At 41.2% G+C, this 12,871-nt stretch overlaps 1 protein-coding gene across 2 annotated transcripts in view; it reads left to right on the forward strand.

The window, feature by feature from the left end:
* Nucleotides 1–12,871, forward strand: part of LOC149807031 (uncharacterized) — an 88,773-nt gene that overhangs the window by 66,281 nt on the left and 9,621 nt on the right. For both annotated transcript variants that reach the window (XM_089960896.1, XM_089960904.1), the window contains exons 14-15: nt 11,018–11,181; nt 11,717–11,793. In XM_089960896.1, coding sequence (XP_089817022.1) covers nt 11,018–11,181; nt 11,717–11,793 — 241 coding nt within the window. The remainder of the gene's footprint in view (nt 1–11,017; nt 11,182–11,716; nt 11,794–12,871) is intronic.

The following is a 12,871-nucleotide window of genomic DNA, read 5'->3' on the forward strand; positions in this document are numbered from 1 at the left end:
TCCCACCGGTCTTTTCCATGTTTTTAATCGCTGCGGCCGAAAAATCTATTTGAACACCCTTTTTATTCTTCATCGCATCATTGAAATGTTTTATTTGACGCGCCGTCAACGATATCTTATGATTACCACCTGCCATCTGTGACGGCTTTAACGTTATTGTGGTCCCGCATTGTTTAGTCGACTTTGATCGTAATTTCTTGACTTGACCATCGGTCAACTCTACACCGACAACACTATACGACATTTTTATTGTAAACGCGTTTATGTTTTCAATTACATGTTTTCCACTGGCGCATCAACGATTCTCATTCGTCCACCAACACCTTCCAACAGCATTGATTTATCGCTGAGAATGACAGCAACCGCTCTATATTCGGCAATACCACCAGGACGTTGCACACGAGCTCGAAAGTGTATATCAACGACGGATTGTCTCGTTAAATCAAGATGTTCCAGCGAAAAGTAATAAATCGGATACAGGTTTTTGAAATCAAGTTGCGATATTTGTAAACCGGTATCGACGTTTTGATCGCGGCCCATATACGACAGCAATCGATGATACACGCGTGCAATCTGGTTACCCCCGTAATTGAGTTGTATATCCTCGGATGGTTCCTGCTGTCCGTTTATTCTCAACGAGACCTCATTGACACCTATTTGATCAAATATCATATGGCTGCGTTCTTGGGAACCTAATCGCGCCCTATTCTGTAGCGCTACAAATATATGACGCGGGGCTGAAACACCCTGTTTGGATGCCAGGTGCCATGTAAATATACCATCCATATTATCCTCTTTAGCATCAGTGGTTACTGTAAGCCAACTCAACAGTGATTTCCCCCCCTGTTCCATAAATGATAACAATCGTGCTTCCATGGTAACTGATGGAGTCAACACCGGCATCCACAATGCTATTTTAGTTAAAATGACTTTACCGTCGGTAACACCAGCATCATGCCAGATTGCATCATTATCATTACCCCATCGCGTTAGCACAATTGTATGCTTAGCCCCATAGATGACTTTTCTGACGTTTCTACAGAATCCGAATATGTGATGGAGTGGAATCGCGCATGAAAACTGTCGGTGTTGTCCTTGCAACATCCCTACTCGTGTTGCAAACCCTAGATTGTAATTAGTAATAATATTTATGACATCAAAGTCCCCAGCTGGTCTTACATACCCGCCTGGTGCTGGATTAACCGCGGTGGCATTTGTTGCCTTTACCCTAGAAAACTGGTTGTGTTCAGCGTTATCGGTAATATCCTTCGCAAACATCATAGACGGACCAGCCGACCTTGCATAATCATCTGAGTATCTCGCTAGCCCGATTATTGTTGTTGCAACATCAACATCACGTTCTATTGATTCAATTTCTCGCCCATCAATGAGATATCTGGCACTCTCAAATAACGCCATGATACCGTTGTTGACGAAGCCAACTCGGATAGTCGGGTTGTTGTCGTACGGTGCATTATCGGCAGCATTTGTTACAAGTTCTCCCTCAATTTCGATAAACGCTTCACACGGCAAAAAGTATTTACTGGTATCTTGGACTTGAAGTTCAATTCGCGATCGTAGATTCGGTTGCGTTGCATGATAAGAATAATATTGATAATCACGGACAGAATCATCCCTGCGCACTGGGGCGTCCATATCAAACGCGGGATCAGCGGTTTGCGCAAACATTTTATTATTTATCATGTTGATGTTTAATTCATCAACGTCGTTTTCGTTGTAGGCCACTTCCCGCTGTCGCGTTCATGAGCGCGTTGGTTGTTGCATCGGTGGATGACTGAGCCGCCAATGACTCTAGTTTTTCTTCCATGGCGTTATTTATTACTTTACTGACATTTGCAGGCATCACTGTCGTTGATGGCATCACCGGCGGTTTCTGTTTTCTTTTTCGTGAAAATCCTTTGGATTTTACCAACGACATTAGTTTGTCCTTTGCTGCAGAAAACGCCTTTCCGGCAACATCTCCAATAGCGCTGATTCCCCTATCACGAATAACATCAATGGCCTTCATTCCTAATTGTTTGGCTAACGGCGCCACTTTTGGAGCCATTCTTGTAAATGACCCCGCAATGGTGCTACCGAGACCGTCTCCGTACCACGCGCGGTATACAGGCAATCATGAGTTTATCACGTAGACGCTGACTGGTTTATCATGGTTGTAGTGTATAATCATCTTTATTATAAAAAACACCAGTGTTTTCCAATTAGTGATTGATCACCAGTGATTGATCAATCGCTGTAATGACCGTGGTCCACGAGTTCGTCTATGAGCGTTCGATATACATCAATGTCCATGATACCACCGGCAAATAACCGCCTGCAAATATCAGCGGCCTCATTGATTATTTCCGGAGAGTTATTTCCGGCTCGTTTTCCTCCGATTAGTACCTCCAGCCGTGATATATCACTGAGAACACTACCAGGACAAGTAACTTCTTTACCAACAGAGTATCCTTTTCCGTGCTTTGGTCTTTCACTTTTTACTTTATTGTGGAATATTATATAATTATTATCACGCGGTGGTAATTCATTTTTATATTTATTTGCCAAATACACTATTCTTGTCCAGTCCTTTAACGACCTTATATTTTTCTTGTAGCCGCTATTGATATGCTCATCTCGTGCGCCCTTAGCAAAATTTGTAACAGTAAAATCAACTAATTCTTCGTAGCCGAGATTTCTAATTGTGTCTATTGTGCTCTTTTTAAGTACATTACGGGGTATATTCCCCTCTTTCTCTATTTCTTCCGGTATTTCTTCTTCTGGTTCTCTTGCGGTGGCGCCTAGTTCTTCTTCATCGGCGATTGTAACATAAGGTTCTTGTGGGTCCGTTATAGCGAGTGGTGGCGGCCTCCGTGTTGTAGCGAATGCTATTTTCGCAGGAAGTGTTTTCAGAGACTCTTTTGTTTGCTCGATCTGAGCCGCTATCTTTTCAAGCGCACCGAGGACGGGCACAGTTGCACTCTTTATCGGAGCAAAGAGCTGTTCGCTTCCAACAGCAAAATCAGTTTGTAGTTGTTGCCGCGTTTGAAGTTGTTTTCGGACCCTGTCTCGTAACGGTATGAACTTTTTAAGCGCTACTAGCCGCTCTCTGGCTAGCCGAGTAGTAAGTGATTCGCCTACCATTATTGCAATTGCTCCGTAGTTTCTAATTTCCCGCCGAGTGTGGCGGGGGGATATGTCCCATCGGGGGCTCCAGGGAGTTTTCGTCTATAATCCTTCTAATGTTTTTGATCTTACTAGAAATCTCCCGGCGTCGTTCAAAAGCCTGTCCGAGTTTTTTTCGTACTGTCTCAACGGCAGTAAATAGTCCAATAAATGCATTTACATCATTGCCATACAAGTTTTCATTGATCGTATATTGTAATCGCTTTATAAAAGAATACTCGCGTGGCAGGGTATATCGACCTTTCTTTGATTGCTCATTAATAATTTCATAATTTCATAATCGGACAATATTTTTTGGTTATCAAGCTTATCAGATAATTCAATTCCTTGATTTTTTAATTTTAAAATCTCGGTTAATATATTATTGATGTCTTCGATATTCATATTCTTATAAAACATCTTATTTCTAAATAAAAAAAAAATTATTTTACAAAATGAACCCTGCGTATCAATCCCGAGGTGTGTTATCTAGTATGAAGTATTTCGTCATGGCGACTTCGTCACGGTGACCTTGTCACTCGCTGATATAATCGGAGGATTCTGTTACATATGAAAATCGAATTTTGCGTCCGTTTTTTTTTGAGATCGCTGAATTCTGTATTCCTTCTGCAACAAATCGAACTGAGGCTCTACAAATATCGAAATATTTTCCTGCCTCATTCATTGACCGAAATATTTTTTCTTCGTGCGTTGATGTATCAAACGATTTGACGCTTTTTGCTTGCTTTGAAAACTTACCAGTTTGGCCTTTTTTGGTATTTTGACTTTGCGAGATGGCTTGCAAGTTTATAAGAGAATTATCAGTCTTATTATTATTAATATGATCAATCACAAGCCCATTCTCGATTAATCCGTTGAATACTTCAAATACCACCCTATGAACATAATACTTCTTCTTTCCGGCACTAAACATCAAATACCCCTGATTATTTACGGTACCAACCGGCTTCTTCAGTCTACAATTTCTAACAACGCCGTCGCGAGATGCCTTGTAATTAACGAGCACAGGATGCGGCTGAAATTCTTGGTTCATTTGTATAATAATACTACTTGTCTAATTCATTATTTGGTTTAATTATAAACCTTGCAATGTAGTCTTGAGGAGTTTTGATGACTGAGTCAGCGGTGGGGTCAATGACGGCATTTTTTATTCGCTTGTCGTAATAACGTTTTAACTCCCTGTATCGCTTTCCGCCACAATTGATACATAATTGTGATTTTCCTCTTACACCAACGTGGCAAACCAAGCACGGTAGGGGGCCAAGAGAACCATTACGAACGCTTTGTAAATGATACCCGCAGAATTCACCTCTACATGATTTATTGCACGGGGTTATCGACCCAATCATCAACCATTTGCAGTGATTCATTATACTATATTCTTTCATTTAAATACTTGTTTTAATTATATGGAGGAGTTCGAGAGATTAGCAGCAATTAAACCCTGGAAAAATATTAAGTTCAATCTCGATAGAGTCCTCAAGGACGCACCAAAAGCGTTAATAAACGATAGAACCCTGTTGAATAAAATACGCGACTGTATCAATGAATTCAAGCGTGATGGTGCATCTCATAGTTGGTCAACATTTCGAATTGATGGTGTTGTTGATGCTACCATGAACGACAACCGCGCAGCAACGATAATATCACAACTTGACGGTAAAAAGTATTTCTTCAGAGTAAAATTCATTGTCCGGGTGGAATCAGGTAATTGGATCATACGTGATAAATTTGAACCGGTTCTCAGCGACAAGAAAACAGTTATTGTTAGCCGCGACTCCAAGCCGGGGCTGTTATACGGAATTGACAGACCATACTATGAACGAGCGTATCCTGAAACAGCAGTTGTCTATGGAATATACCCGTTAAATAAGAAACCTGATATCAGAAAACTAGCGCCGATGAAACAGTCAACGGGGATAAATTGTGTAGCAGAACGAGTAATAGAGCATTTTACAAATGCGTGTCGAGGAAACAAATTGACTGATTTACGACGTAGCAAAATAAACCAATGGGAGGAGACAGTGCGCGAGCGAGGAGCAACCATCAGCGACATAGCGAAATTAGAAACGTCGTTGAGATTTCCAATAACCGTTACAACGATAACCGGTGAAGTATTATATGAATCAAAGTATAAATCAAAGGGAGCCCCAATCAAAATTATTGATCATAACGAACACGCGTGGACGCCCGCGGTCACAATATTTCCACGGGATAGAACAGTAAAGTATATCCCCGGGGAATTCCTGGAAGAGGATGGTTTTCTCGCGGAGAGGAAACTATTTGATGCTATTGCTTGTTTGTGTAAAAACGACCCTGTGTCAGTGTGGTTACTTCGCAGCGCTGAAAACGACATGGATACCTTTGATCAGTTTGTAAGACCAAACGGTGAATTATATCGCACTGAAGCGTTTCACAACAAGATGAAAAAAACCGCCATGGAATTTGAAGAGCATGATGAACAACTGCTAACAAATTGTTTTACGATTCCATCGGTTGCGGCTCATGTTGCAGCAAGGAAAAATGCGTGGAGACCAACGCGCAAGGAATTTCTACCGGATGTACAATCCAGTTGTTTGGAATACTATCACGGTGGACTATGGAACACTGAATACAACCGCGATGCTATGATTTCCGTTGATATGGTTGCCTGTTATCCAGCGAGTTTTCTCGGGTATGGATCCGCCGCTGAGTACTTTAAACGATTTGGACACCCCAGACATGAAATGACTCGTGTTGCTATTAATGGACCGCTGCCTGATTTTGATTTAACCGGATTCGCTCGCATAGTATCATTTGAATTCGCGGCAGGACTTCATCGCTGTTGTTATATTTGGATCGGTAGACACATGACTGAAAAGAGATGGCTGCCAATAGCGCTGCTACGGTATATGATTGATTGTAGCATGCTTGTATCGTTGATTGTCAGTGACGCGATTATATCATACCGGGCGCAGACTGAAGTCTGGTTACCAGAACCAGAGCGTCTAGATAGCATAATTGACGAATCCAGAGCACACATTGATGCCGACGAGGAATATATCATCGAATGGTCTAAAAAGATATTCAACCAACGAAACCGCGAGGCAAAAGATCTCGGTAGAAGGATAATTGGTAAGTTCACACAAGGTGGAAAAAACTGCGACTACAAACGATATTGCTCACGGCTGATTATAGATGACGCAGAATATGATTTCGTAATCAAGGACGCAGTGGCAAAAAATAGATACCTGAACTGCAAAACAGCTTTCTTGTCCAATGGAACAAAGTTGGGTACAGTTGTTACCTACAGCGATGGAGACAGCCCCGCGTATCCGCATTTGAGGGCGTCTATGCTGGGTTACGCCGCTATCAATTTATTCTCGATGATAAATAGATTTCCCGACACCGCGGTTAGAGTAGCCGTTGATTCATTTTACATAGACGTAAAGTACAAGGGAAACATAGCCGAGTTTACTAGTCCGGACGAGAGTTGGGGTATATGGAGAATTAAAAATGAAATACGACGCGATTATTCCCCGTCAGCAAATGTCACCGTTGAAAATAATTACTTACGCGGTGATAAATTATCAGAATGGTCTAATGCACCACCGTGTTCTGATCCAATTTGTAGACACAAAACAGTTTATTTAAGCGGCTGTGGCGGGTCAGGAAAGACGACTCGGGCAATTGAATTATTTCGAACGCGGGCAAGTATAATCGTGCTTACACCGACCCATAGACTAGCGCGAGAGATAAAACAACGAAATGTTGACGCCGTTACTTATCACAGCTTTTTTCGATACAGCGGCGGTGAGTGGACTCCTGATCGAATGGGGGAAAAATTTATTCCTGAGGTTATCATCTGGGATGAGATATGTACTGTTTCGTTAGATGTTTTACAAATGTTTCTTGAGTGGTTGCTGCGCGCGAATACAGCGGTAATCATGTGCGGCGACCATGGCCAACCACCACCATTTGTCGGCGAGGGTCCACATGATTGGTTGAAGAATTTTGTGGACTATTATGAAGAAACCGATACTGATTACCGAGCACTTGATGAACAACTGCGCGAGGTTAAAAAATTAATCAGATTACAGCTGGATAGAGTTCAATGTGAAATAATCCGCGAGGTGATTCCGGAAACACCGTTAAATGAATTCTGGGAAACATGGAAACCAAACGATTTGATTGTAGCGAGTAGAAAGATAGTCAGAGACACACTTCAGCGGAAGTTGTTTGCGTTGCATAAGGAAAAGTTTCCAACGCGCCCAGTGCCGTTATGTTATAGACCCGCGGACACACGGCGGCAGAACATTGAAGTTGAAATCCCGGGCCCGACAGTGTCAGGGACAAAAAACAAATTCTTGTGCTGAATGATATTGTGCTCGTTGATATCAGCGTCGTCGAGGATGCGCTACGTGCTGATAAATCCCCGTGGACGCTAGGATACGCAACGACAATACATTCCTCGCAAGGATTGACTATCACGGATACAATTGTTTGGATAGTTGATAATCGCATCGAATGGTCAAATCTAGTCTATCTTGCAGTGTCCCGAGTACGGAGAATGAATCAGCTTCGAAGAATTGTTATTGACGAAGCCACCGACGAAGCCAGTGACAACGATGACATTATTGATGCAAGCGTCATTGATAGAAAACTCTCGGGTTACCGCCAACAGGATAAAAAAAACCAGCGGCGTTTTGATATTGATGCCGAATTAATAATTGCGCTACGACAACAACAGAATAATCACTGCGCGAGTTGCAATTGTGTAATGCGCTGGCGTTATTCGGATAAAGACGCTCGCCAATTTACCGTGGACAGGATCGATAACAGTCTCGGTCATATCCGTGGTAATGTGAGGTTAACTTGTCTCGAGTGCAATAGACGCAACGGCGCTAGTTAAGACCACGCGGGGGTAATTGAGTATCGTCAGGTATCACTTGTAGTTGCTCGCGAGTAAATCCGCGCTGAGGAGCAGTTGAATCCAGTCTATAGATCGGTGGTCTACCAGTTGATCGTGTTATCGTTGATATGTTATGCGTGGTAACACTCCAAATAGGATCAGTAGCTCTTTTTTTACCGCCTTCAAGCTCTCCTGGTTCATATAAATATCTAACAGTGACATCGCCGAGAATCGGCTTGGAAACGCTATCTATTTTTGATCTTCCGGGTGTATACTTTTTTTTGATCGCGTCGCTGGGCTCCATGTTGATTGCTCGGGTAATCTCGTTATTTAATGCTGCAATTACGCCTGGCAACCTTTTGATCCATTCACGAGATCGTTTTTCCTGGATGAATTCCTTCGCGTATTGATACCCAAATAACCGTTCAGCAAGAGTCCGATTGAACCGTTCAACAATTGCCTGATCACGATGTAGCGCAGTATGACCTCGTCATATCGCGACGCTATGATGTTTCAGCGTTGATAAAACAGCGCCGCGAAATTCATTGCCAGGATCAACTTGTAATAGATTTGGCCAGCGCAGAGGACCCCTTCGATAAATCCACTCAAACGCACCGGCTACTTCAGTTGCTGACTTTGTTTTCAAGGGCTCCGCTTGTTTGTATCGACTCGCAACATCAACTACGGTTAGCGCGTATTTGTAACCGTTGTCATGCGGCAGAAATAATATGTCAGCCTGATGAACTTCATTAGGTACGCTGACATCAAAGCGCGAAAAGTTGATTTGTTTAGGCGGTGGTAGATAAATTTGCCATATAGCCTGTTTGAATAACCAATTAGCCGCAACGGCCTTTGTTACCTTTGCAGCGCTTGCGAGTTTACCAATTGCGGCCTTCCCCTTCCAGTATCCTCTCGGAGAATAATAGATGGATTCCATGTTGTTATTATAAACGCTAGCGTTTTCAATTACCAGCGCGAAAAGCTCCGCTTCCAATCATTAATTTACCTTTCATAGCCGATTTTACCAACCATGAAGCCAACTTTTCTTTGAGGGATTTATCAGGAATAGCATTTAACGCGTGAATTAATTTTACATCCGCGATATGACGCTGTTGCAGATCGCTACTTTTGTAGTAAGCAACATCATGAGCATGACACGCCTTATCGATAGCGTTTATTGGATACTCACCGGGTCGCGGCTGATTTTGATCATCGAGTCTGATATCTAATCGTGTTCCGGGGCCACAGTAGCTATATCCTGGGAGGTGCTTTTCTCCTGGATACTTTGCCCACGGTGTTCCGGGGAGTTTTGATAACTTGGCTGCAATATCACCTCCTCGCTTTTTTTTAAAGCATCCCCGGGTCTAATAGAAATAAATCTAAATTTCTTTGTACCGCATTGGACACACTTACCAGTAAGCGCCGATCTGTTATTTCTCGTTGTAACGGTTGTCATATCATTTGTGCCAGTATGCACTCTACACTTCACACAATATAGATCCATAATTTATGTATAGAGATATGAATATAATTGATTTTTCGGCGACTAAAACAAGAGAACCAGTTAAGCATGTTGCAGCGTTACCAAACTCGATCCGGATGATTATCATCGGACCATCTGGATCCAGCAAGTCGCAATTATTACTTAATTTAATAATGAGATGGATGAAGTGGGATAAGTTGTATTTAATCGCCCCTAGCGTAGATGATCAACGATGCTACGAGGTGTTGAAAGATTTTAACGAGAATGCATCAGCGATCGCTGAAGAAAATGTTATTGAGTTTATTACAGATATCAATGATGCACCGGGTATTGATGATATTGATGGCGACGTTAACAATCTAGTCGTGTACGATGATGTTATGTTAGACAATCAAAAAAACCCAGCTAGGATATTTTCCAGAGGCAGGCATAAAAACACTGACGTGATATATGTCACTCAACGATACACTCAGATTCCAAAAGTAATCAGAGACAACTGTAATATTCTTGCTGTATTCAACGGCGTTGATACACACACGCTACGAAATATTTGGCAGACATGGTGCGGCGGTGACATGGACTTTAATGGTTTTCGAAACTTTTTTAGTCATGCTCAGTCGACCCCACATGGATTTGTAACGATAAATTTACATGATCCTCGGACACGATATCGTATTGGACTTGACCAAATATTCGGTTAAATTGTAACTAATTTTCATTGTAAATAGCCCCTTAGCAGCAGGGGGGGGAAATGACATCAACGCGGTCGTCGCTGTGTTTACCGGACGCTGACAAAACTGGGATTGGCGCGCAGAAAAGTGTATTAAACCAGATGACGTCACCGTCGTGTAGGATGGACCGTCGTCGTTCTTTTTTTACCGGGCGCTGACGACACCGGATCCGCTGAGTGCAGAAAGTATTAATTAAGCAAAATAACGATTGGACAAAATGTCCGATTCGCCCCCCCTGCTGCTCTGTATGTTTGAAGAGAAATTTTAATAGAAATGTTAAAAATTAAACCTTAATCTAGATTGGTTTTCCAGAAAGAAAAGACATTCTAAAGACAGTTGAATGGAAATCCAAGACAGTTAAAGAGAGACAGAAGTATATCTGCTTGAAATCTTAATTGCACCACTATATTAATTTCATTGTTGTTGTTAAATGATTGTCAAATGTATAAAGTTCCTTTTTAAGGGCTTTTCAAGGTCAAGATGAAATTCCATTACTTGGCAAGATATTACCCTCAAATTTAAGACTTTGTGAACCATAAACAAGACACTATCTTCTCTACAAGAATCTGACTTCCTCTCGAACCTCAGTATGTTAAAACATAATATTTTTTAAAGGGGAAATGTGGTTAGAGCTGAAAATCTGCAAGTATAATAATTAGGCCAGGAGATGATTTATTGTTTGAGTTTTATGAATTTATGATCTTAGCTAAGGTTTTAACTCTACAGACAAATCCGAAGGACAATGAGACTATTTTGCGGGCACTGGACTGGCGGATACAGCAACTAAGGGTGGATGAAGAGAAAAGTAAGCATGAGCACACAGCAAAGGCAGACAAGCGGAAAGCTGAACCAGAATCTCCTATTGAAGAATTTGAGCCAAAGAAAATAAAGTAAGAAAGAAATTGAAAAACTCTTGCTTCGTTGGTCCTTGTGTGCCAAAGAAGTGAGGAAGTTTAAAGTTTAATACATATTTGACGAGACCAAATCAGTTTTGTTCTATTGTATTTGTTATGGACTTTACTTTTGTGTAATGTAGCAAATCAGAATTGGCATTTGAAACACTGTCCCTACACTAAGGGCTGTTCCATTTAAAAATACTTAGAGAGGGGGAAATACATCCTCGTTTTGTAGGGTTACCACAACTAGAAACTACAGAAGAAAATAAGATTCCTCCACCCCTCCAGAGACATTTCAATGAGATAGCCAATGAAACGAGAAAGATGAGGCCTTTTTCTCAGTTGAATACATGAAAACTGAAATGGCTTTAAGTTATAAACTGTTTTATCCTCTGTTCTTTTCTAAAGCTTTGATGAAAACATTAGTGCTCAATAAAATCTGTTTCCACTGTATTTTTTGGTTTAGTCCAAAATTTACTTTGCAGTAGGTAATATTTTATGGGCTACAAATCTATATCCTGTTTTCCAGAAAAACAGATGATGATTTCTCAGCGAATCTTAGGAGAGAAGAGTCTGATAGTAGTGTCCTAGACCCAGAAACAGAAGGTAAATTGTATTTGGTTAAATCTGACACCTGATTATTAATGACCTGCATCAATATGTGCTAGCAAAGTAGTAATCACTTCTCCGATGCAGTTTGATGCATTCAATGTCACATAGACATTGAATTTTGTCTTGTCAGCTCCATTTTGGGTAGAGTTATGGCCCTTGGCATAGCCTAAGAATGACTCAATTTGGTATGAACATTGTCTTGTAGACTTGCATGTGCATTTCATGGTTTTTTTGTGTTCAAGTATAGAGCCTTATTTCACATTTTGTTTCGATTTGGGGCCATGTGTGACCTTAATCATTTCCTTTATGATTGTAAATCATACACATTCTGTGGAAGAACTAGACTTAGGGAAATTTTATCACACAAAAGCTACAGAAGTCATTTAATATGCACCTTGCCACATAGCCAGTTGAAGTTATGCTGTGATTATGCTTCATTAACATTAACATATTGCATTAGGAATATTAGCCTGCTACCTCGCAAATCCAGCCCTACTAAAAGACAAAAATTGTCTTTTTCTATTTCAAATAGAGAAAGGGCATTAAGTCTTGCCCATTACCTCCCCTTGGCACCTCTAGATGTAGCTAGTTTTTAGCTTTGCTGCTGTACAGAGCACACATCGTGCAGTTCATCCTCCAACAATTCAGCCATTTTTGTCTTCTCTAAGCCCCTCCATCATTCCTTTGGGATTTGTTTTGTGGATATATCTACTGCATGTTGTATGCATTATTCATAGGTGCCACTCTCACAATTTTGGCGTGAATTTCACGACTTTTTCAGCTATTCACGCTGCAAGCAAAAAATTCATGAATTCTCCAATTCTCAATTATTTTAAATCTTTAATAAAATAACCGATTTCCCATTAAGCGATAGTCGTGATATTGGCAGTTGCCGAAACAGTCCGGTACTGCTGGTCGAGATATTAGTAGAACTACAGCTGATTGGTACAGTTGGCCCGGGAGCAAGCATTTATGCCTATATTGATCTATATGTATAAGAGTAGTTTTACAAATGCTTTTGAAAGAAACGGGGGCCTAACCGGAATTTTGCTCTGTGCATGCATAGCCAACT

The sequence above is a fragment of the Sinohyriopsis cumingii genome, chromosome 1, assembly GCF_028554795.1.
Source record: "Sinohyriopsis cumingii isolate HCF-2022 chromosome 1, ASM2855479v2, whole genome shotgun sequence".
In the NCBI taxonomy this organism is placed as follows: Eukaryota; Metazoa; Mollusca; class Bivalvia; order Unionida; family Unionidae; genus Sinohyriopsis; species Sinohyriopsis cumingii.